This window comes from Rhinolophus sinicus, chromosome 14 (assembly GCF_057876585.1).
Source record: "Rhinolophus sinicus isolate RSI-liver-muscle chromosome 14, RSI-T2T, whole genome shotgun sequence".
NCBI classification, from domain to species: Eukaryota; Metazoa; Chordata; class Mammalia; order Chiroptera; family Rhinolophidae; genus Rhinolophus; species Rhinolophus sinicus.
In genome coordinates this window covers 48,692,986-48,718,444 of record NC_142514.1, presented here as the reverse complement: position 1 = coordinate 48,718,444, position 25,459 = coordinate 48,692,986, and the positions used below count along the sequence as shown (strand labels likewise).

General features: G+C 38.9%; 1 protein-coding gene across 28 annotated transcripts in view; it reads right to left on the bottom strand.

Moving 5' to 3' along the window:
* Positions 1-18,735, bottom strand: part of SGIP1 (SH3GL interacting endocytic adaptor 1) — a 194,844-nt gene extending 176,109 nt beyond the window's left edge. For 11 of the 28 annotated variants that reach the window (XM_074334905.2, XM_074334907.2, XM_074334911.2 and 8 more), the window contains exon 1: positions 18,372-18,733. In XM_074334905.2, coding sequence (XP_074191006.1) covers positions 18,372-18,381 — 10 coding nt within the window. In that variant the 5' untranslated portion in view covers positions 18,382-18,733. Of the gene's footprint in view, positions 1-18,371 lie in introns of all 28 variants that reach the window. The other 17 variants (XM_074334890.2, XM_074334894.2, XM_074334897.2 and 14 more) reach the window with 3 other exon arrangements.
* Positions 18,736-25,459: the final 6,724 nt, after the last annotated feature.

The window sequence follows — 25,459 nt, the reverse complement described above, 5'->3', positions numbered from 1 at the left end:
ATGTGTCAGCTCATTCATTCGTCATCATAATTGTAGGAGATTGGTATAGTAATATTGATTTTAAAGCTGAAAAAACAGAGGCACAGAGAAGTAAATTAGCTGAGATTGCACAGCTAATAAGTGAAGGGGTCGGGATTGGACCCAAGCAGCCTCGCTCAAAAGGCTGCTTGCTTCCCTTATCCACGCTGCTGCTCTATTGTTATCGAAACCCGACAGAATGAGGGGGGCAGGAAGGGCAGAGACCGCGGGACAGGAACACAGGAAGCAGCAGCACAGTGCAAACCAGGTAAGAGAACACGAGAAGGGAAGAGAGAAGAGGGAGTAGTGTAACAGCGGCAAACAGCACACAGTGCAGAAAAGCAGGACTCGGTGGAGGAACCAAGCCTAGCACAGCCTGCAAATGGTGTTGCTAAATGAATTTGCCGAAATCAGTACAGGCTCTTTAAAATGCACGGCCTGAAAAAACGAGCACACTCCAGAGCTCCGTTGGGGAGATGTGTGGGAATAAGGAGGTCCCATGTGAAGTCTTAGACTGCCCTTGACAATGGACAAGAGCCTCAGCATCCCAGCTTCCTCAGACCAGCCTGTGAGTACAGTTGGCAGTCATAAAACACAGTGGTTCAGAGATCACAGCATCAGGGACGAAGTGGTTCCCTCCTGCTCTGCCACTTCCTAGTTATGCATGTGACCTTGGGCCTTTTCCCTCATTTATCAGATGGGATTCAGAAAAATACTCATAGGGTTATGGCGAGAGACAGGTATATGTCATTTATATAGTGGCTCACTCAGAGCCTCGAACACTGACACATTATAAATAGTAATAATAAAGGCAATGATTACTACCAACCCTGAGTGAACGCAGCCCACCTTTCTATGAATCAATTACACCCTCAGAGAACCTACAAAGTACTTTTACACCCTTTGGGGGCATGTGCCTTATATACAGAGTTCATCTATATTGCTTTTTTCCTGCTCTGACTATAGAACTTGTGATGAGAATGAGAAATGCAGCATGCAGGTAAAAAGGCAAAACCTAAGGGCTGGCTGTATTTCTATTTACTGCAGAGTAAATAGTCTAAATGCTGTATTTTGGGTTTATAAATAAGCTTGGAGAGGATCTACATATTTTGATGCATTTCTAAAATACACATTTTATTACAGTTATTGAGGACTGAGCATCTAGTAGGAATATTAAAATCAAAAACAGTGTTAAGCCTTAACTATGATGAAGGTATTAATATACAATTGGAAGCTATAACACTTTCCAAAACAAACAGTCGGAATAACTTTATTTCTCATGTTAAACAAAAGTGAACTGATGATTGAATTGCCTCTGAAATGCTATAAAATAAAGCTTTTATTATAACTGAAACTGGATGTGTCCAATAGATTGTTAAGCAAAAAGGGGTAATAGATTTCTCATTCTAGCTTAGAAGACATTGCAAATTTTTCTGAAACATCCAACATAGTTTATTAAAGTTTGTTTTAAAATACAGTGCCCATAGAAACCTCTAAAGTAAAATGTGAGAAACTACAGATCAATTTGATTAAAAACAATCAGAACAAAGACATTCTGGAGAATACTTGTGCTACTTCTATAAGCATCTGCTCATTTGTTTGTTAACCAGAAACTTTTATGTGAGGTATTATGGATGTTTCATAGAATTATAGGAAGTGGACTGGAATCTCCCCAAATTTAATTTTTATCTGGTGAGAAGAAATAGGTAGGTATGCTGTAATATTATAAATGTTGTGGTGTGAATGATGTCACTGTGTTGCCCCTATGTGGGAATATATTAAATATATAATTTCTTAAAGGTGAAAACTGAGAGACTATATTACTTAATGGTTCACATGTAAGTTTGAGTGTCAGGTAGATCAGGTTCAAGTCCTACATATTTGGGCAAGTCATAAACTCTCTGATTCTCAGTTTTCTCATCTGTGTAATGGGGATGATTATCATAGTACCAACCTCATAAAATTGTCGTGAAGATTAAATGAGATAAATGTGTATAGAAAATTTAAGAATAGTTTCTGGCACAAAGCAGGAACTCAGGAAATGGTAGCTACTTTTATGTTAATAAATCTGAACTCTGCTTGAACATTTCCTCCTCTTGGAGAGGGGCAGGGTTGGTTATAGCGGACCAATTTGTTAAGAGAACTGATGGAGCATTTCAGGGATGTTACTCTTAGTGTTTCTTAGTATGCAATATCCAAAGATCTAGGGTTGTTCTGGGGCAGCTATCTTCTAGTAAGGTCTAATTAGAGAAGAGGAAGAAAAGGAAGGAAGAATTAAAATCAGTTATGAACAACCTCAGAAGAAGAGGTGACTCAGAGAGACTGGCCATAAGGAGTTACTCCTCCCATCAATCAGCTGGGAAAATCAAGAGTTCACTGTGCATAGATGTATGCTTCACATATGCACTGATGATATCAAAATTTTAAAATCACATTTTTACAGACTGTGGTATAGAGAAATGGAAAAATCTGAGCATTAGATTTATGGTCCAGGTGCTAGGTAAATGGTGAATAAGAAAGACTCTGGAAAACAGTGGGAAGAAATATCCCTCAAGCTCATCATTGAGCCACAACAGATGCTTATTGTGCAGAGTGGGTATAGGAATGGGTTCTTCAAAAGGGCATAAACAGAGAGAGAGGCGCTCTCTTTTTCTTTCAGAAAATTTCCTCAAGTGTTCCTTCTTCCTTCTGGAACTGTGTAGCAACAAGGCAGTTGTCATGTTGGGATTTGGTTAACATTCATCTAGAAAATAGAGCAATAAGATCGGAAGCCTTCTAAGGAACCTGGGAGAGTCAGAATATGGATGGAACCCAAAATGTGAGTGGCTAGCCCCAGAAACTGCTCAGATACCAGGTCAGAAAGTAGGTAAGCTGCCAGGAGTCAGGAAGCACAGATGGGGGGCAGTTCTCGGCAAGTAATCAAGAACATAGTCAATAGACGTTTTTGGAGCACCATGTATCAAGTTCTGGAAAGCTCCCTGAAGCAAGGGTATACACGGGCATGAAGTGTGTGGAATTCTAACAGTGACAATGGCAATGGGAATACTAACAATAAGAACAGTGATGATCAATTGAATGCAAAGATCTCAAGAAATATGTTCAAAACACAGTGTCATGTAATGATCACCACCACTTTGACACATCCCCACCTTACCAGGTTTGGTCTCATATTTAAAAAGCTCTTTGAGAATCACATTCAGTGCTTCCTTCACAGCACTTTTCTCACTTATAGTCATTTCGTTATCTGTATTAATTTATTGTATTTGTCACCATACTGTTAGTTCCACAAGGGGGGTTGTTCATGATGTTTGCTCACCATATACACCTAGTACCCAGCACAATGTTTGCAGCCTCAATAAATACTAGCTGACAATTTTGTGAATTTCTAATAGATTAAAAAGCAAAGAAAGAAATAAACATATAAACAAACAACAAACCCCAGAAGCTCAGGCCTGCCTAAAGGCATACATACAGCAGTAAGTGGCAGAGGCAGGATTTGAAACCAGGTCTGTGTTGACTTTCAAGCCTGTGCACTTACCTGCTATTTCACACGAGTAATTAAAAAAGAAAACCAGAGTCCCTGATATAGAGAAGACTGGAAAAGGAACAAATCTCACCTATGAGAAGCCTCATATATTTTCTTCTAGATTACAAATACATTTTAGAGCAGGTTACAGCATCTGCAGGTGGGAAGAGAGGAGCTACAGGTACATCTAGTGAAAGGAGACAGTAGAGATCTCTGTCAATGAAATTCAGAGAGGACACAAGAGGGTTTAATGGAAACATTTGGGGAGAAAAATGGAACACAGAGAGATCAACCTCTGTCAACAGCAAGACCTCCTACATACTTCTATCTTTCTGATCTGGACTAGAGAGAAAGAGCTCTAGTGATGAAAGCCAGCCTAATAAACTAACTGATTCAGTATCAAAATGATTGTCAAAGAATTGAAGTGCTTCAAAGCCATTTCAAAACAAATACATGAGGAAAAAAAACATATCCTGAGATCTCTAATATCTTCTCTTTTTTTCACCTGTCCACATGCATTGGAAGAAGTATAATATCGGTACCTTTGGGTTAGAAAAAGAGTTTATTCAACAGCTGAATTAAACCTTCACTTCGAGCCCTCAGACCTCAGTAGTGACAATGCCAAAGGGCTTTGGGAAGGGCACCACAATCCTTTCCAATCTTTCTTAGCTTTCCCGAAAATAAACATAAATAAATAAAAGCAGAGCATTTATTACTCAAACACAGATTCAAGACAACCTCCTCACAAAAGGAGAAAAAATAAAGCAATGCCATCTGTAGCTACTCAAGTCCATCCAACATCTAAAGTAATTGTTTGAAGATGCAAATGGAAGCATGACTTCTCCTTAAACCCTTCCAGTGGCTTTCCATTCCCTCTGAAAAAATTCCAGATTCATTTCCTTTGCTCAGAAAACCCTACCTAACTTGAATCCTGCCTTCCTTCTCTCCTGTCTCTTTCCTCCTCCTTCACTGGTCTGTAGCCACACAGGCTTTCCTTTTGTTTTTTGACCTTACCAAGTTCCAAATCCTCACCTCTGCAATTCTCACTCCCGAAATACTGTTTCCAGATCTTTCCATGTCACAATGTGTTGCCGTCTCAGCTTAAATGCCTTTCCTGACCACCAAAAGTAGCTTTCACCACCACTCCTCATTGTCTCCCATGTGATTTTTATTTATTTTTTTCATTGATTTTACCACCATCTGAAACTCTTTTTTATTTATTTGGTTTGTTAGTTTTGTCATCTCATAATAGAATGTAAGCTCCCTGAAAGCAAGAACTCTATGTGTTCTGCTCACTTGTATCCCATAACTAGAACCGTAGCTAGTTCATTGCATTCTACTGTCACACACACAAAAATCTTCCTCTGTATCTTAGTCAAACTTTCTCAAGAGAACAACAAACTCGATTCTTCAATATGCCACCTTGAGGTGGGTTGCTACGAAGATAGAAGATAGCAGAAAACTCAAGAGAAGAAATTGAGATTAAATCATTTGAGCCGGCAATTAGATTGAGTGGACTAGGTACTGCTGCAGTTGTATAAAGAACTATATTTGGATTTGTAAATCTAGGCCAAAATAGGTTTCAGTTGAACACACTTTAAAGTGTATTTTAAAATTGTCTTACTACATGTTCATTATTGAAACAATATTTATTCCAGTTGAACAAAATGATGTATATAGCATTCCCCATTCAAATAAATAATTCATCAAATTAGGAAAGGTGTTTCTCTCCTGGTATCCAGAAACAAGGAAAATCATTTGTAGACATGAAAGGTGGAAGGTATGGGGAGAGGGGTTAACTGTACTGTGGACGCATCCTAAAAGTCTAGGATTAGATTACAGAATCGTAAAACTAGTTAGCACCTACAAAATTATCTAACCTAATCCTTCACTTGAAAACAGAGTTTCCAAGATGCTAAATATAATAATAGCCCTAATACTACATTACATTTATAGAAATATTTATAGCTTTAAAAATACTTTCATATACATTTTGTGCTTTGATATTTACAACCAAGTGAGAAGGCAAGAAAGCTCACATCATTTACAATGCTACACATGGGAAAATAAAGAGATGGTAACTTGCCCAAGATACACAGCCGGGCCTTCAAAGAGGACATAAAAATCAATTACTACCCACCTGGCAAACTCTTGGCCTCATTCTCTTAAGAGCTAATAAAGAATAGTGCCAAGAGATGTTAGGATTTTTTGAATTAAAATCAATTTCTTTATCTACTATCTTGCTTTCCCTTCCCAATGTTAAAATGGCTTGTTCAAGGTCATTCAGTTGGCTGGGGCAGTGCCAGGACTAGAACCCAAAACCTGGAACTCTTACCACCTCACCCAGCTGTCTTATTACATGTGAATCGAGAATTCCTACCCTACCATGTGACTCATTATGAGCCATTCTAGTTCAGCACATAAATCAAGCTCCAGCCAACAGTCTAAATGTTGAAAAGGAGAATAGTAAAACAAATTAAGATGTAATGGAATATTATACAATCAGTAAAAATAATGCTTTGGAGACTGTTTCATGACGATGATGACAGCTAACATTTCTTGATTATTTACTCTGTACCAAGAACTGTTCTTTCTTTATTTTATATATTATATATATAATATATAATAATAAAATAATAACTATGTGTATAACATATTAAAACTCATTTAGGGGCAGCCGGTTAGCTCAGTTGGTTATAGTGTGGTGCTCTTAACAAGGTTGCAGGTTCAATCCCCACATGAGCCACTGTGAGCTACGCCCTCCACAACTAGATTGAAACAACTACTTGATTGGAGCTGATGGGTCCTAGAAAAACACACTTCAAATAAATAAAAGTTTATAAAAAACTGAAAAAAAAAACACCTCCTTTAATCCTTATAATAATTTCAGATAGAGATTATCTCATACAGAAGAAGAAACTGAGGCACAAAGGGGTTAAATAACTTGTCTAATCTCACACGTTTGGCCAGGGTAGAGAGATCAGGATTTAAATCTAGGAAGTTTATCTCCTGATCCCATGCTTTTAATAAATATGCATTTTGCCTAGGATAATGGTTACAATCTAATGTAAAGTGATAAAGTTATGTGTGTATGTATATATATTATACATATATGAACATATGTGCATGTTATGTTATAATAAAATTGGGTTCTTTGACACAGATATATATTTTGACTATAAAGCATTAAGAGCTAGCATTCATCGAGTGCTTACTTAATATGCCAGGTAAGTGCTAAGTGCAGTCCATACACTGTCTTATTTCATTTCCCTACAATCTGATGTGGTGGGTATTATTTCACCCACTTTACTCATGATATTGCTGAAGCTTAAAGGGCTTCAGATTGTCTATCGCCAAAGCCCATGTTCTACCTCAACAAATCGCAGCAGTGGTTGGTTATTTCATAATAATGTGATTTCAATTTCTTCTCTGTAGTTCCCTATTTTCCAAGTTTTCTGTGATGACATCTGGTCTCTCTTAAAATGAGAGGAAAACAATTAAAGGAGTCAGGCAGAATGTGTGAGATGCTAGATTAACTGCATGCTCCTGGAAGCAGAGGGCTCTCAGCCAGAGTGTTCCTACACAGCAGAAGGGTGCTTTGGGGACAGTCGGGAGAGCACAGTCCTGGGTCCTGCCTGACATCCCAGGATTATGCTGGAGCCTTTGATGTGCTCAGCAGAGTACCATTTAATAAGCTTTACTGTGGACCAAATACTGTTTAAATGTTATTAATTCATTTAATTCTCATGATAACCGTATACTGGGCAGCTTGAATATTCCCCCCGAAGTATGTGATGCCTCAACAGGATTGTATTCATTCACTGGATATTTATTGAGCACTCACACATGCCACACATTAGGAATACAAAAATGAGTAAGACATGGCCCCTACTCTGGCAGAGTCCTCGGTCCTTGAGGGAGGAACAAAGTAGGTAGAAGAACAGGAACTAGCAGCCAAGATCTATGGAAAGCTTAACACTTTGCCTCGAGATGGCAGCATCCAGCCCTACTTCCGTGTCCGGCCTGCCTGCCTGCCCTACAGATTATAGACTTTCCATGTGGGTTCCCACAATCAAGTAAACCAATTTCTTAAAAATCTCTCTCTCTCTCTCTCTCTCTCTCTCTCTCTCTCTCTCTCTCTCTCAGACCCTCTTCCCTATTGGTTCTGTATCTCTGGAGATCTCTGAGTGCTACAAGTACAGTTTCGGATTAATCCTTACAACCTCACACTATTAAATTATCCATGAAGAAGAGACTGTGATTATCACTCTCACTTTCCAGAGGAGGAAAGGTTCACTAGCTTCCCAAGGTCACACAGATGGGGTTTAACCCAGGTCAATCTGACTGCAAAGCCAGTGCTCTAAAACCTTCTGCTTTTGCACCCTTGGGGGTAAGGGGGGGTGGTGAGAATTGAGAGCTAAATAAGCACAGGAAAAGGAGCACCTCATTCAACATGGGGGAATATGGGAAGACTTTTTAAAAAAAAACACACCTTTGTTTGGCTTTGAATCATCAAACAGACTGTTACTATACAGAAAAGGGAAGGAGTATCATATGCAAGGGGAGGAGAAAAGCAAGGAGCTCCTGTCTGGCTGGGGCGGTCGGCTGTGAGGGTAGAAGGCAGCCCATGTGTGCAAGTGTTTCCTAGCACATTGAAGCATTCGGACTTTATCTTAAAAGGATGAGGAATAATCAAAGGCAGAAGAGGAAAGTGATCTCTTTGATGGCGGTGAGGAGAATGGACTGGAAGGTGGAAGCCACAAGGTCTGACCAGGTGTGGGGGGATATCATGGAGAGAACAGAGTCAAGAGCTATTTAATAAGGATAATCTATAGCTCCTGAGGACCTACTGATGTGAAGCAGGAAGGAATGAGGGATCAGGAATGAATCTAAACACTAAACACTGAGTCTGGCTTTGCTGGTAGACACAATTCTTTGAATTGGAGGCATAAGGTGGTTGAGAGAAACTTGATGGTTAAAGTCAATAGCACAGGAGTAAGGTCCTACCTGCTACAGGGCTTACAGACCGTTTACTACCATTGCTCCCGTAACTGGTACTGGGAGCAATTTTTCACAATGTTATTTTTCAGTGATTCATTAAGGACATTTGTACAGACTGGATGCACAGCTAGACCACCTACGATTTAGTTATATTCATTGCATTTCAACTTTGGGAAACTGCTCACGGTAGGAAGGCAAACTGATATTATCTCATGTGCTAACTCTAAATCAACTGGCAGAGGTGGCCTGGTATGCAATGTTGAGATAGAGGCCAAGGCTAGAGAGAAAGACAACTATGATTGATTAGCGATGCCTTCCATGGTTAAAAAGGGGCAGTGTAGCACCTGGACATTGGGAATAAGGATGACAGAATATGCCAGCAATTAACAGTATGATGAAGAGAAGTAGGACATCTGTAAGGCCTATCTGCAGAAGAGATGCAGCTATAATGTACTTGAAAACCAAAACAGCAAGTCATAATGCTTAGCCACTGGATGCTAAGAAACCCACATGCCACAATCAAACTGAGAGTCATCTGAGAAAATAAGTAGCATTTGTGCCACATTTGCAGATGCTTTTGTATTTATTACCTTATCTGATCTTCACAATAACTCTATGAGGAAGGGAGCCAGCATTATTACCTTGCAAATGGGGAAGCTGAAGCCAAAGTCGTTCCAGAACTCACCCAAGGTCACAGAGCTACTCAGGAGGTACAGACCCTTCAAGTCCAGGTCCTTCCCTCCAAACAGTACTGACTCACTGACAGCAGATGCATAAGCCATGGAACACAGGAGAGAGCTATAAATGGCCACATTGTATGTGTACGCAGTAGAGGGATGACCCTGGGGACACATTCATTTGTGCCTCTTTGGGCAGTCACCCAACCAGCCTCAGCACCTTTGAACGTTAGAGACACCATGAGTTCCAAGTCTTTGTCTATTCACATTTTTGGAGTCATTACTAAAATAAACTTTGACTTGTCCTCTTATAGAGAGAACAAAAATCCTTGGATAAGTTATTTCATTTGGCTTTGGTTTCCACAACTGCAAAATGAGGTTGGACTAGATTGGTAGCCCACACCATCATGTTTTCGTGATAATAGCCAAGGCTTTCACAAATGTCAGTGAACACCTAGCTGTCCTTCTCAGGGAGAAAGGGCTTTTGTTCATAGTGGGAGCCAGGATTGCTGATAAAATGCTTTGTAGAATGTAAGCTGTGAAAGTTTAGCGTCCACTGGCCTGGTGGTATCACATGTCCCTTTTCATCATAAAATTCTAGGAAACTAGTGGATGCCCCTGGAAGGAGCCCACTGGGATAAAAACACTTCTGTATTAGATAGCCTTCTTCAGGCTCATGGCTGGTCTGAAGAATCAGGACCTGATAATAAAATTAACCTGCTTAGTTCTGAAGACGGCTTTTGAAATACCATGTTAAATTTAGATGATCTGTTGTTTGCTTGTCAGCCAGAAACTCAGGCCAAACAATTTCAGATATGAGCAGGACTTCCCAGTTATACTAATAGGCCAATAAAGAGCACTTGATCAGGAGTCAAGTTTGTATAATAAATGCTGTTTCTGCCATGTGGTAAGGGGGTCAACTTGAACAAGTCACTTGACATCACTGGGCCCTAGTTGCCTCCTATTTGAAAGTAGGTTAGTAATACCTATGCTTTCCATCACACAGAAACGATGTGAGAATAAAATATGTGCACGAGTGTGTGAGAACATATGCTGGACTCAAAGTTTCTGAGGACACAGAACACAGCTGCCGTTTCCTTGCTGTCATATTCACAGTGCAGAGAACAGCACTTGAGACAAAGGAAAAAGCTCCAGATGTAGCTGTTGAATGAATGAAACATTTTGGAAACTTTGAAGTGTGTGCAAATGTCACACAATAGTTTCCTTATCATACTGTGTGTTAAAGATCTGTAACATGAGTCTCTCTGTGTGGCCTTTAAAAAAAATCCAAAAATACTAGTCCTGAGGCATAACAGAAGTTGATATGAACCAAAACCAAAAATAAAGGTCTTTAGTATATAGTCAAAACATTTGTGAGTTGATGTATAACTCTGATCCTGAAATCACCCTTATCATGGGGCCATATCTCTTGCATGGAAATGCTCGAGCCTGGAGTTGTAGCTAAACTCTCCACTCCAACTTTGTGCTTGGGACCAGATGCTAAGGCAAGAGCATGCTATTCATCCATTTACTTAAATATGCGGGAAGAATGAGTCCAAGAAGCACCGTCGCCTGACAGAACCAGTATCAGAATGTCAGGCTGCTGAATGCCCACTTGTTGCTTGACAATGGATAGCGCAGGCTCATGGTGACTGACTTCAGCAAAAGGAAACTGGCTTTCCTACCACTGAAAGGGACTCATAGGTGCCTGTCTGAATATCAGCTTTGAGTCCCTCTCTCGAACACTCCTGTCTTTTGCACCAGATGCACTGGCCTCCATGCTTTCTGCCCACATTCTGAGCCTTTGTACTTGCTCTTTCCCCTGCCTCTTTAGACTCTTGCTCCAAATTATCACATGGCTGTTCACGCCCTCCCGTCCCTCAAGTGTGCTCCAATGTTTTCTCAGTGAGGCCTTCTATCACCACCCTCTTTACAACTGCATTCCTATCTACTCTGCTCCTTCCACTACTTCCTCCACTGGATTCTTATTCAAAGTCCTTATCTGCATCTAATGTACTCAGCATTTTATCTTATTTTATTTTATCATCTCTCTCCTGCACCAAACAGGAAGTGCCATATAGGCAATAATTTTTATCTGTTTCGTTCACTATTGAACTGCTAACACCTGGAATCATGCCTAACACCTAATAAGCATTCGGTATACGTTTTTTGATGACTACATAAACAGTTCTATGCTAGAAGCTGTAAAGGAAGGTTGCATAAATGCACTTTTGTCTTCCAGTACAACAAAGATGCAAACCTAACTTGTGGCATACATGCGAAAGACCAGTAGAGGAAAATTAAACCAATATTAGGCAGCTGGTAATACATTTGAATTATTTTGAGGTCAAAGACAAATATATTTTGAGGTAGGAGGGAGAGGAGTCAATCGTTTGGATTCAAACTTTGGAGGGAGTAGATATGAGGAATGCAAATTATTCAGCAAGTACTAGAGACGCTTAGAGCTGGAAGTTCCAAAGGTATGGAGGATCAATTCTCTCATTTTGTTTGCAAGGAAACAGAACCCCGGGAAGGTAAAGTAACCTTCTCAAGGCATATGGCCAAGCAGTCACAACACTTAGACTCAAACCTAACTTTGACTTCTGGGTCCATGCTTTCGATCAAAAAAATCCAAACTGCATAAATTCAGCAAATGTATTGGATTTCTAAGATTAAGAAATTCTCCAATTAGGAATAATTTGGTGTCTTAAAAATCTCATATACTATCACATTGCCACTGTATGCACAAATACAGCATACAACATTACACTCATTTAAATTCATTTATTTATTTAAAAATACTTTCCCAAATTCCAAGTCCAACTTTCTAGTTCTCTAAGCCACCATTTTCAGATTTGGTCATAAACCAGACAAAAGGAAAGAGAGACTAGGAAGGGAAAGGTGGGAAGAAAGAATGATAAAAGTAGAGAAAGTGAAGGCAGAAATACAAGGCAAGCAGAAAGGCAAAAGAAAAAAAAATGTACAGAATATTGACAACACTGCCTTTGATATTTCTGGAAATTTCTTTGACTAGCTGTGCTATAACGTGTCTCTTTCCATTATGAAATCATTTCCTTGGAGTTAATCATCAAAATCATTGAAGTTCAAGTACACATTTTGAAATGGACTTTCTTTTCTTTTGCTTCTCAAAATGTATTATCTGTATCTCACAATTTAGCACTCCATAATACATTATCTTGTCCCTAATTATTTCATGTTTATAGCTTTTGTTTCTTCAGTCAGAATATATCTGAGCATGTATTTTTTTATATTCACCATAACGCCCAAAATAATACCCCACAATAGCTTAAAAGTCATCAGAGTCATTTGCAACTGGTTTCACTCATTTATTCAATAAATAAACATGCTAAGCGTTCACTGTGTGTCGAGAGCTAAGGATACAGAGGTGACAATGATAGACCAGATTCCTGCCCTCAAGGAGCTACCGCTGAATGAAAGAGTCAACCCATATACCACTAAATAACCATGAATGGTAAATACAGCTCTGAGGCGAGAGAGGGGGCTGAGATGGACTCAGTGACCCAGGGTGTGTGCTTGGGAGTTTGGGATGACAAAGATGACAGGAAAGGCCTCCTGAAGAGGTGGCAGTGTTGCTAGTACCACAAGAGAAATCAGTTACTCTGTGAGTTGCCAAAAGACCATTCTAGACAGAGCAAGAGACCTGAGGCAGGAAAGTATTTGTCCTAAACACTCTGAGACAGGCAGCAAAGCTGTCAGTCTAAGTGAGGCATTAGATGAGCTTGAAGAGGCACAGCAGGCTGGAGTGTGCAGGCTCTTTTATGCTGTGGGTTTTAAGAGAAATGAGAAGGTACAGAAGTTTAGTTAAACAAGGAAGTGACATGAAATAGGTACTCAAATAAAATACTAAATATGTTTATAATATTCTGCAGATGCCCTTAACTGATACCTGTTCCAAAAACTCACTCCTCTCTAAGATAAACCTTCCCCACTAGGTCTCTTACTGGTAAGCAAGCCATCCTGTGCTCATAGAATTATTTGGAAGTCAGCATATAAATGAGTTGGACCCAATACCTCTCCCTCACACCCCACTTTCTTCTCAAAGGGATTCTGCCCTTCACATGCTCCCCAATTCCCTTCTATTTACTTATGACCTCTTCTTTTTCAGTTAATTTCTCCTCAGAGACTTTTTCAGATACGTGAACCCAAATCCATTATAATCACTTAAGCTTCTTCAACCTTCCAACTCCTTTACACTCATCTCAGTAAATTCTCTCCACCTTTCTTAATTCCATTTGTCACTTTACATAATGAAAGTAATCACAATTCAACAGCAGTAGATATAAAATCAAATCACGAAAAGGTAAACCACAAGTATGGAAGTAAAATTGAACATAATTGAAAAACCCAGTGTCATGAGTCTCTAAAATTTCTGAAAATATACCTAAAAATCCCCTTGAAATTTTCTCTCCATCTCCTCAGTGTCCTCTGACTAAACCTTCTTTCTCTCAAATAGCAACATTAGAAATTGAAAACACATTTAATTCCATTGTTCCCTTCTGGCTAATTACTGTAGTAACCGTCCTGTTCTTGACACATTTCATAGCAAATATTTAGTATTTCAAATAGGTAATGGTTTTAATAGCCTTTGATGGACTTGTGTTAGAATCTAACCACCATTTGTATCACTATTCCTATGGGAAAACTTGTATCAAGAGAGCAATTCACAAACAAACTTTCAGGAACACAAAAATTGTGAGTTGGTGACTTCCCGCAACTTGTTTATTTGAAACATGGATAGTTGTATGTGCCAAATTCAACAGAAAGAATTATCCATAGTCTTCTAACATGGTTTATCTAAGTTAATTTTTTTAAAAGACTAACTGTTCTTCTTGGAGATTTAGAGTTGATCCCTGGAGTTGGATGGGAACTTATACATACATATAAGGAGGCTCTTTCTGACAGAGCCTTGAAGGAGAGAAATCACATATGTGATGCAACATATATTAGAATCTTGTTTGCATGCTTAAGATTTTTCAAAATAAAGGGGTGGCCGGTTAGCTCAGTTGGTTAGAGCGTGGTGCTAATAACACCAAGGCTGCTGGTTCGATGCCCACATGGGCCACTGTGAGCTGTGACCTTCTTAAAAAAAAAAAAGAAAAAAAGATTTTTCAAAATAACTTCATCATTTCTGGGAAGGGCATCGGTAGGACAGTTAGAAGCATCCCTTTGAAAACTTCTTAGCTAACTAGAAAATGAATAGTTCCAGCTTCAAAGAATTTCATATCAAAGAATTTTCCAAGTAAATAAAACTCCATTTCTAGATAGAAAAGAAGAAGAAGAAGAAGAAGAAGAAGAAGAAGAAGAAGAAGAAGAAGAAGAAGAAGAAGAAGAAGAAGAAGAAGAAGAAGAAGAGGAGGAGGAAGAGGGAGCCTTTACTGTTAGAAGGTCAATTGCAACAATCAATCTAGAATTGTTCAAAATTTTCTAAATCATGATTTTGGAGATAAAAGGCATTAACTAGTAGGAGTTAAAAGTCATGGTTCTGTGAGTACTCATATTCAAAAGAGAGACAGAATATGCCACCAAAGAGACTAAGTCCTACTTTTTTCAATTAGGTTAACATGACCATCTTGATGCAAAGTGAAAAAAAAAAAAAGTTCCTATTTAAATTGTTATGAGGATAAAAAATATGAGTGCTGTTGTTTAATGACCTTGGGTTCAAATTCCATTCCACCATATTTCTGCCTCAATGTATTATCTTTTATTTTTGCCATTTAGAAAAAGTATTACAAAACTACTGTATACAGAATATACTTATTTATAATACACTGTATACAGAATACACTTATTTATTGTGAATAGTAAATATAATGAAATTCATTACACCCAGTAATCCCTTAAAAATATGCTTGTTAATTAGAAAAAAAAAATTGTTACATAAGATGAACCATTGGCACCCAAAAACTTATCTTCCCAGTGTAATACCTGAGACCCTGAATACGGAACTAAAACACAAGTGCTTTCAGTGCAGTTCTGCAGAGACAAGGGGAAACTTCTCAGATTGTCTTACAAATACACAGATGTGCTAAGAAACTCTGATTCAGTTTCACTTATCATCCATAGAAGGGTACCTAAAACACCATTTTCAAATTTTAATGACAATATGTGAAAAACAATAGACTCCTTGAACAGTCGCCCTAATCACATAGACTGCATTGTAAGCTTAGCCAATACATACAACAGTTAGCACATGATTCGCCTTGCTTATCGTCTTTCCCTGCACATTCATACTACATAACATTCCATATCATGTGGCCTTCTTTTAGGAAAGACACAACTCAATACCAACCACTGCTCAAAAAATATACAAAGCAGGAGTCAACAAATCAAGTCCTTTAAAAATATATTTTTAAATAAAAATATTTGAATTAAACCATGGAGCCACAAACTACTGGTAACTTGCTTGAGGTCCCTATAGAATTGGTTCACTGCCTTCTGCGATAGTAGGATCACTGGGGAGGTAGTAATATTTCTTATCTATGACAAGGATTTCCAGGAGGCATCAAATTAATGGAACCTATATGCTGCTCCATCAAAATGAGGACACAAAACCAGACTATGAGCCATCCTGATGAACATTTGTTTACTCCTGTTTTGCACAAACTAGAGAAGCAGCTTTGAAAAGTTGCCATGGCCATGCTTTTCCTGAGCAGCAGACGCAAACGCTTTACTGAATATAGAAATATATATAGAATGGGAGAGAATATATACTGTTCTCTCCATTTCTAGAACAGTGTGCATGTGTGTGTAACTGTGTGTGTGTGGTGTGCACGATACATGTACTAGCTGAGAAGAGACATCATTTTAACTGTCTAGATGTTTGGTGACACATTCTCAGAGCCCACCAGGAATGATGTAAGTGAAAATAATAACTGCTATACCACACCTTCAGAGTAAGAGAAATTCAGAAGTGAAATTCTAGGATGCAATATCAGAAACATGTGTTTATATATTTCCCAAAAAACTGGCAACTAAGTTGCAAGGCCATTGATAAGCCAATTGATTTCTAGTTAAGATTCCTTCCTGCCCTTCTAAGGTCACTGAGCTATTAAGATAACAAGTCTTGAAAAGTATGTAAGAGCTATGGGTAGATAAAATTATTAGTTTCATTAAAATTTTTAAGCCAATGGTAACACCCGTCCAATTGTTTTTGCAAGGATTTGACAGACAGTAACTGCATCTATGGTGTTACCTCTAATTCTTAACAGTGCTAAAATATCACCCTTCATTAGATGCATTTGGCAAACCCAGAGTAATAGTGCTAATTCAGCTCCAACATAAGTCTTTGTTACAGTTCTCATTTCAGTTTAGGCAGCTCAAATAAGCTTATCACAGGGCTTTGAAATGACATTCTGGCATGGCACAATAGACAATATTAGCAGGAGAATCATTAATGAGCATCAGTAAATGTTACTTCCTTCAAAGAAGGCACTTTAACTCCGTTGTTTGCAAGGCAAGAAGTAAAATGAAAGATGTTCCACTTCCCTGTATAAGATTAAAATTTAATCAGAATGTGTGCAGATTTATTTTTAAGAATTGCTATATAAGATTTAGCAGGAGAACTACAGTACCTCTATAGGCAAGATTTCTTTTTTTTTTCTGAAAAGGGTAACCCACATGAGCTTTTAATTGAAAAGGACATCAATAATACTCTTTCTGTTTGTCTTACCTTGTTATCCAGAGATTAAATCCATCTTTAATTAATGGAAATGATTTAATCTTAGAGCATTCGTAATCTCAGTTTATTTAGGCCTGTATTTAAAGAACTGCTTAAGACCCCTTTGCAAACAAGACCTGGCTCCATAAAAAATGATACCCAATTTCTCTTTTAAAGATAGTCTCTAAAATATGTGAGCCATGACGATACAATCCTTCATTCCCCCAAATCACATTAATAATATTTGACATGATGGAAGAGACAGCAAAAAGAATTCATTTCTGACAAATAAGTACAGGCTACACTGCTGTTTTTTTGGAAACCATCCTCTTCTTATTCCATTTTGGAAAATTTCTAAGGAATGTTTAAAATCTGTAGGACAGACCTTGGTTTAAGAGGTGGCCTCTCTGCCATTTTTATGGCTGATTTAAGACCCATTATGTACCCGATTCTGCATTGTGAATCCAGGCTGGGGACAAATTTCTGCCTGTCATCTTAGGAAAGGCCAGGAGTTTAGCACCATCCTGTAGTATGAACACAGAAAATCAAAGCCAGGTTTGGACTGCCTGTTTCTTTTTTAATCAGTTTGCTGCTTTTTTTGAAGTAATCTTGGCTGTCACTCTCTCAGAATTGAGAAGGTAATTTAGTAGAATAAAATATAGTTTAAACAACATCTCCCCATGAAAAGTTCCTCCTTACACTTACATTGAATGAAAAAGGTAATCAGTAAGTAATCATTTGATGCTTGGCTAAGAACCGTTGCACAGGCAATGCATTTAGGAAGCATGAGATTCTTTTTTTTTTTTTTTTTTTTTTTTTTTTTTAAACCTGCTAAGACCCTGAACCGGGAGCCAAGAGGCCTAGATATTTTCCTTATATTGCTCATTCTGTTGCAATGACATTCCCGTAAAACTATAGTTTATGGACCAAATTTGCTGCACCTCTCACCCCAACAATAACGCAAATTGCATTAAGAGATATAAATATCTTAGAAGAATTAAAAAACATTAAACAGTTTATTGAAAATGACAGCATGGATAACTCTGTCAATGACCTCTTCTGTCTAATGTCAATTTCAGAAAACAAGTTTCCATTGTAAATGTTTAATCAGTGTAGTCCCAGGAACCCAGAGCAGACAACCTTATCTTCTCTCCCAACTTATTTGCTCTGCAAGCTCTTGAGTAGCTCTATCTCAGCTCCCTGCAAGCACTTTAGGTTTTTCTCTCTCAAAAGAGCTGGGAGCTGTGTAGGTTCTGAGCTAAACAGAAGCCCTGTGATTTGATTCCATGAGTCTGAGTCCTGGTCCACTGCAAGGAAACTGCAGCATTTCTGCTTGCAAATCCTGGCAACTAGGTTCTAGACCAGCCACAAACAGGCTGTAGACATTCTTCAACGCTGTTTTGCCCAAACGTTGCCTGAAGCCAGACAACCACAGCGGAAAGCATCCTACCTTCCATCATGGTGGCAGAATAGCATTCCTCAATTCCAAGGAGTCTGAAAAAAATACAGGAGGATACGATTCCAGGTTCCAGCTAAGCCCTCATAACACTGCTGCCGCTGCAGAGAAATCTGCTCTGTCCGCTGTTGCTGAAGCCAAAGGAAGGAGACAAGTGTTAACCCCAAAGATAGGCCATGGATGCTGCTGGTGCTGCTTCACCTACAGGCTCCCAGGAAGATGCTGCGAGAGAAAGGGAGAGGAACAGCAAGCCGGCGAGCTGCACCGCCTGCGCTGCCTCCGCCAATCCCTTCAGCTCTGGACCGCGTCACATGGTAGCCAGCCCGCATCTCCTGACACAATACCCCCGGAGAGCTCCCAGAACCTATTTCCCGTTCCCATTCCCCTCCACCCCCACCCCCTGCCGCCTGTCGACAACTGCACAGCCCCTTCCCCACCTGGTGACGCACTTCCCCCGCCCCTCCTCTTCGTCTTATTAAACCTATTGCAGCGGCTGGGTACCCAGATTAATTATTAGACGCTGCCACCCTAACAGGGGACTCTGGCATGAAAGGTTCACCTAAGTGGCTGGCTGCAAAGGGGATTTTTTTAAAAAAGAAACTTCTTAATTCCGTGCAGCCTAAATTCTTAGCTGCACACATTTAAGCTCCATTCCCATCTCCTTTTGCCCTGAAGGAATTCCAAATGTCAGTCTCTGTCCCCCTGTTCCCCGCACACCTCTCTCTCTCTCTCTCTCTCTCTCTCTCTCTCTCTCTCTCTCTCTCTCTCTCTCTCTCTCTCAAAATCAATCCGGCTGACGTCACATCATAAACAATTATCCCCAAAAGGATGATGCAGAAGAAATTTCACCCCAGCTGCCTTCAAGAGAGCCAGAGAATTAATCGCGCATGACATGCCAACGGCTGGGAACTGTCATTAAAACAAAGAAACAAAAGAACCCACCCGAGTGGGGCTCTGGAATCAAACTGGAAACGCTTGAGATAGTTTCTGGGGCGGGAGGCGGGAGAGAGGGGAGTAGGCAGGCAGGGGTGGCCATAGCCCAACGGAAGACAGCTGTGCACGCCCTTCCTCCCACTGCAACCTGGGCAGCCAGCCGGCCTCGGACCAGACCCCGCGGAGCCCGGCTTCGCTCGGAGTTCGAGTCCAGCAGCCAACGCGTCCCACCCCGCTACCCGCTCTGTGTTCACAAGTGGCCTGGCTGCTCCAGGTGGAATGTGGCTGATGCTGCCAAGTGCAGTCCCGGTAGGAAAGCAACTTTCTTCTAAATGACACATTTTTCATATCGCGCCACTGGCGTCTGTAAGCGCCTTCAAGCCCCTTGGTTCACCCCAGTGGAAATCCAGAGAGAGGCAATTGTGCTTGCTAGATGGGTGGAGCCCAGGGTTCCTCAGCTTCCAGGGATGCGATCTGGATGCCGTGCTGCTGCCTAAGTGGGAAGGGCTATGGCACTGGGGCTGCTTGGCTTGAGAATCTGTCACCTGACTTGTCCCCAGTGACCCCGGGAGCCTTTCAGAGGGGCCCAGGCCCCTGGGTCCTGCGATCCTCCGTTCCTTTCAAGCAGGCTCTGGAGGCTAAGAAGGCAGGTGGCATGTGGGAGGGAAAGGAGAAGGAAGGGACATGGGAAGGAAGGGAAAGGCTTCTTTAGAGCCCTATGGGACAACAACATAAGGGGACATTTCTCCTATGATCTAACAATGTAACTAGGAAAAAAGTCATTTCATCACAGAGCCATTGTGAAAGCATCAGCTGAAATAACTTTAAGAAGTAAGATGCATTACATGGTCAGAATTCAGCCTCTAATACCACTATTAATCGTGTATGGTATAAATATACCCATGAACATTTAACATTGCTCAACCCTTTACATACAGTCTAGTTCTTTCCACCAGAGCAAATATGAGGTATTTGTGGCCAGAACTACTCAAGAAAATATGGCTAAATAAGCTGACTGGAGTAGCATATTAACAGTTAAAAAACAAAAACTCAGTTCCTTAACAACTTAGAAGTTTTAAAAAAAATTATTGTTCTCCCTAAAGACACATGTATCAATGTCCTCTAAATTTCAAAGTGAAATTCTCCAGGGAGATACAAATACTTGTGTCTTTTTCCTCATATCTATGAGGCAGTTGTATTTTAAAAGAGAAAAGAATTTCAAAGGAAAACCTGTCTTGAGTACAACTTACACTGCTCTGAAAACAGCAAGGATATTATTTAAAAAAAAAAAAAAAAGATTGATGTGCGTGTGCCTGTGTGTGTGTGTGTGTGTGTGTGTGGGTGGGTGGGTGGGTGGGTGTGTACTTAGCCAAAATTTTTGTAATGGTTAAGAACATGGATAGCTAATGGTGCCAAACACACTGGAAGCGAGTTCTGTCTCTGCCACTTAATGAGCTATGTGACCCAGTCCAAGTTATGTACTTCTCTGTGCCTCAGTTTACCTATATGTGAAATGAAGATAATACCAGCTTCATAGGGCTATAACTAGTACTAACAACAAACCTTTATTAATGGCTTACTATGTGCTAAGCAGTCCTAATACCTTGCCAGTGAATTAGTATTATACCTGGAGCATAACAAACCCTCTATGTTTGCTTTTGAATATTAGTATTATTACCACCAAAGGGCTGCGAGAGTCATCAAAGAAGTTTACAGCCAAGTGAGAGTTACATGACATGCACAGAGAATAACTTAGTGGAAGACTAGGTGATGCATCTGGAGATATAACATGTTGGAGAGATTCTGAGATGCTGCTAGATAATTTCGATTAGAACCAAATGAGGTTAGGGAAGGTCCTCTTACAGAGATGGAATTTTAGAGTTCAGAGAAAATTGGAATGGGCTTGGAGAGGGAGTTCTAAATAAGAAAAATGGTTTATATAAAATCTGGAGGTAAGAGCAAGTACCAAGATGCCGGGATAGGAGGCATTGTCAGAAAGCCAGAGAAACCCTGGCTGCGTGCCTTCCCTCCCCTCATGAAGTTTTACAGTGTGTTAGAGCAAACCTTTCAGATAGATTTAATACAGCACACATCAGTTTTGTTTTAGAATTGCAGCAAGGCAACTAGCTAGAGACAGAAATATAGCTCAAAGATTCTTTTGATCAGTGAGTGTTTGTAAGAAAAACAAGTGTCTAGATACAATTGCCAGAGAAGGACCAACAAAGGGATGTGTAGTTAAAGGTGGCAAGGCCAGTCCCAAGAATGGCGAAACTTTGTGTAACTTTATTGAGAAGATGCTATTACCAATGATAAGAACATCTGATGAACAAAGTCCAGCTTCAAATAAAAAAATGCTTTCAGTATGTTATCAGAAAAGATTGAACATCCTAATTTTGTCTTTTCATAGGTTTTGGGGAAAAAAATGGTTTTCTCAGGAACAAAGACAATACTTTAGATTGTGGCTCAAATATCATCGCTACCCAGTACAGTTTTTGCTTATGAACAAGTGCAAAGGACAAGTTCTAGTTGCTAAAATAACGGAATATTTTTTCACAAGCCTTAAGTAGAAGTCAAAGATCTGTGGAAAAGATTGGGTAAATTATTAACTTGTACCAAAGTTTCCAAACTGTCTAGGAGTGTAGTTCAGGATTGTAAGTGTGTGCCCAGATCACACCAGGTGCTCAGATAGTGCCTGAAACTATCAAGACGAAAAACGTAATTGCTAAAGTCACTAGACATTTAAAATTAGTTTCTAATGGTGATGCCATTACACATGATTTTTTAAAAAAATAGATTCTAACTGTAATAGTTGAATTTTCTCACTATTCCTCAATTTTAATGTTTTGGGGAGGAAATCAGTTCATAGTTGAGGAAGAGAAGAAAAATAATGAAAACAGAGTCACAACGGAAAAGGAAAGAAAATTAACACAGAGAGGAAGTTTAAATAATGCATCCAATAACCCTCTTGCTAATCCCACTGAGGCAATTCAAATGAATATAGAAAGGAAAATATTGTCCAATCCCCCTGAAAATTAACAGAGGATCCAATTGAAAAGTTAGATTTCTATGGGATAAAATAGTTAAAAAGAGAAATATACATATAACCCTTTATTCATAATACTATTAGTTAAAATGAAGAACAAATGACACTGACATGGGCAAAAACAGGATTTATTTGGGTAGCTTGCAGAATTATTTGAAGAACAACACAGCTGAGGGAAACCAAGAACCAGAATGCTCCAGGAAACTTTGATACCAGAACCAAGTACTCAGAACTCTGCTTCTTCTAGCATGTCAGCTTCTTTCCTCTTACAAGTTTTTCTCCATGTGATCAAAGAGCTGATCATTTGCACCCTTTAAGCTTACATCTCCACAGCTGGACTATACCAGATCTACTACAAAAATACTTCCCAGGAAGAACTCTAATTGACCTGGCTTGGATCACTGCTCCCCCTTTGGACCAATCAATGGGTCCTAGTTGATGAGGTCTCATGATGGCCTTATTTAAACTAAAACTTACATTGGACTTAGTCACATGCCCACTATTGTGACTAAACATAGAGAGGGAGCTAGGTAAGTTTCTATGACAAACAACCCTCCATAGTATGCACCCCCTAATATAACTGGAGGGGTAGAAAAGACATTGTCAAAGGAAGAGAAGGAGCTATTGCCAGAATAAATGTGGGAAGAGAAACTATGAAACAAAAGCCATCCACCACTTAGACATTACTCAGTGCACCTAAGGTAAAACTTACAAAAGGATTCATGATTGCAGAGGGACTCAGAGTGCCACAATAATCCCATTCCGCATATCTGAGAGGTTACTTAGATATTCTCACTCATTACAACTAGAGAGAAATTTGCAGAGCCTGTAGTGATCCTCCTCCTCACTGTGGGAAGGGAGGAGGAAAGGGGGAAGCAGACCCTACTTGTTAGCCCACTTACACCAAAGATAAGACATGCCCTGGGTATGCTTGCCACCCATTGGTCCATCCCTGCCCAGAGAGCCACGTATCCAGAACTACACAAGTGCAGAAGGAACGTATATCAGCTGGGAAGTACTGCTTAATCAAGACCTACTCTGACAAAGATAAGCAATAAAGACTGAATACATGAGAAGAATTAGCAATTTCAAAAGAGAAAGTAAAAAATTACAACTCACTGAAGTAGAGGAAACATCCTCACTAAAAGCAGAGGAAATGCAGAAAACTGGAGAGGCATTAAAAAAAAAAATCTATTTTTTCACTTTGGATATACCACATTTTGCAGTGTATAATGTGCTCTCGTGTATAATGTGCACCCACGTTTTTGGCCCAAACTTTCAGGGGAAAGAAAATCTTTCATTTTAATATTTTAATTCAAATTTTTATTTGTTTACATTTAGGTACTTGTTTTTTGTATTATGAAGGAATTTTAGCATTCATTTTTTAACACATTATGGTACAAGAAATTTTATGTAGTGGTAACAAATTTACGAAATTTACACCTCACAGAAGGTCAAGAACTCTTTGTTGTTGCAAGTTCGTTGTAAGTTCAACAAAACCAATTATCATATTCTAGGGTATTATTTTGCATACAGATATCATTATTGATTTCTAGAGTTAGTTACACTTTTAACTCACAAGTATAAATAAAAGAATTAAAAACATTAATATAGTTATGGAATTAGTACTACCCAGGTGTAAGGCACATCCTTATTTTTCCCTCACAAATGTGGGCAGAAAAGTGCTCATTATACATGGCAAAATACAGTAATTTCAGGGATGTAGCAGCAATAAATAAAAACAGACTGCTATGATAAAAAAGCATACTGAGAGCCAGAAAGTGCATGGAAGTATTGAAAACATTTTTATTAACATTTTTAAAATGTTATAGCTGTAATCAAGAATATAATGGATACTGCCAAGAGGAAACATTCATCGACCCAGTGGCACTGTGCTTAAAGCATAGACCCACAACGACAATAACTGGCCCAAACACTGTGGAATTCTTTTTCTCTTTGAAGAATCAGTTAACTCTAGTTCACAAAACTAGAGAAAGAGAAAAAGCTAAACTTCACTTTATGAATTACAAAGTGTGTCAAAAATAATAAAAATAAAAAGGAGACTATAGCTCAGTCTCATTTATGAATATTGATGCAAAATTTTAAATAAAATAACAGTAAACATAATCCAGCTTTTCAAAAACATTATATAGCATAATAAATTAGGCTGTTTTAGAAGAAAAATTAGTTCAGCATTAAGAAATCTATAAATATATTCACAATATTAAGCTATTGAAAAGAAAATTATATTATCCCTATAGTTACTGAAAAAAATCTGATAAATTTAACTTATATCACTCATTAAATAAATAAAAATCTTATTAACAAAGAAAGACATAAAAACTTCCTCAGTATGATAAAATATACACATTTCTTCCCCAAATCTGCCATCTTATTAAATGGAGACACAATGAGAAAAATCTTCATTAAAATCAGGAATAAGATTTAAATGTCCTTTGTCATCATTGCTTTAATATGCAATACTGTTCTACAGATACCAGCCAAAAAATTTGGAAGAAAAAGATAATAAAATTGTATCAGATATAAAATATGTTGTCATCACATATCATTTTCTTTATCTGGATACATGGGAAGACTGTATTGTTGACCTTCCTTACATCTGGATGGAATTATATGACTTAATTAGACAATGGAATTTTCCAGGCCTGGCATTTATGAACATCCAATACACTATACATACCTCATTTTCCCTTCCAAATGGTGGAGAGCTACTTGATCTTCATTAGACTTTGAATATGTAAGAAATAAACTTTCCTTGTGTGAATCTTTATACTATTTATATACATTTTGTGTATAAATATTTACATGTTTGTACATTATATGTGTGTATACTCTCCAATGGATGATATAATCAAATATATTCGTATTTTTAAAGAGATAGAGGAAGAATAATTTAAACAGAGTAAACTCCAAGTATAGAGGCCATCAAAGGGGAAAGAAGTAGGCATGTTATAGAATCTAAAACTGCACTGTCCAATATGGTAGTCACTGTCTACATATGGCTGTTTAGCACTTGAAATGTGCTTAGCCCAAATTGATATGTGCTGTAAGTATAAAATGTATATACCCAGTTTCAAAGAGAGTA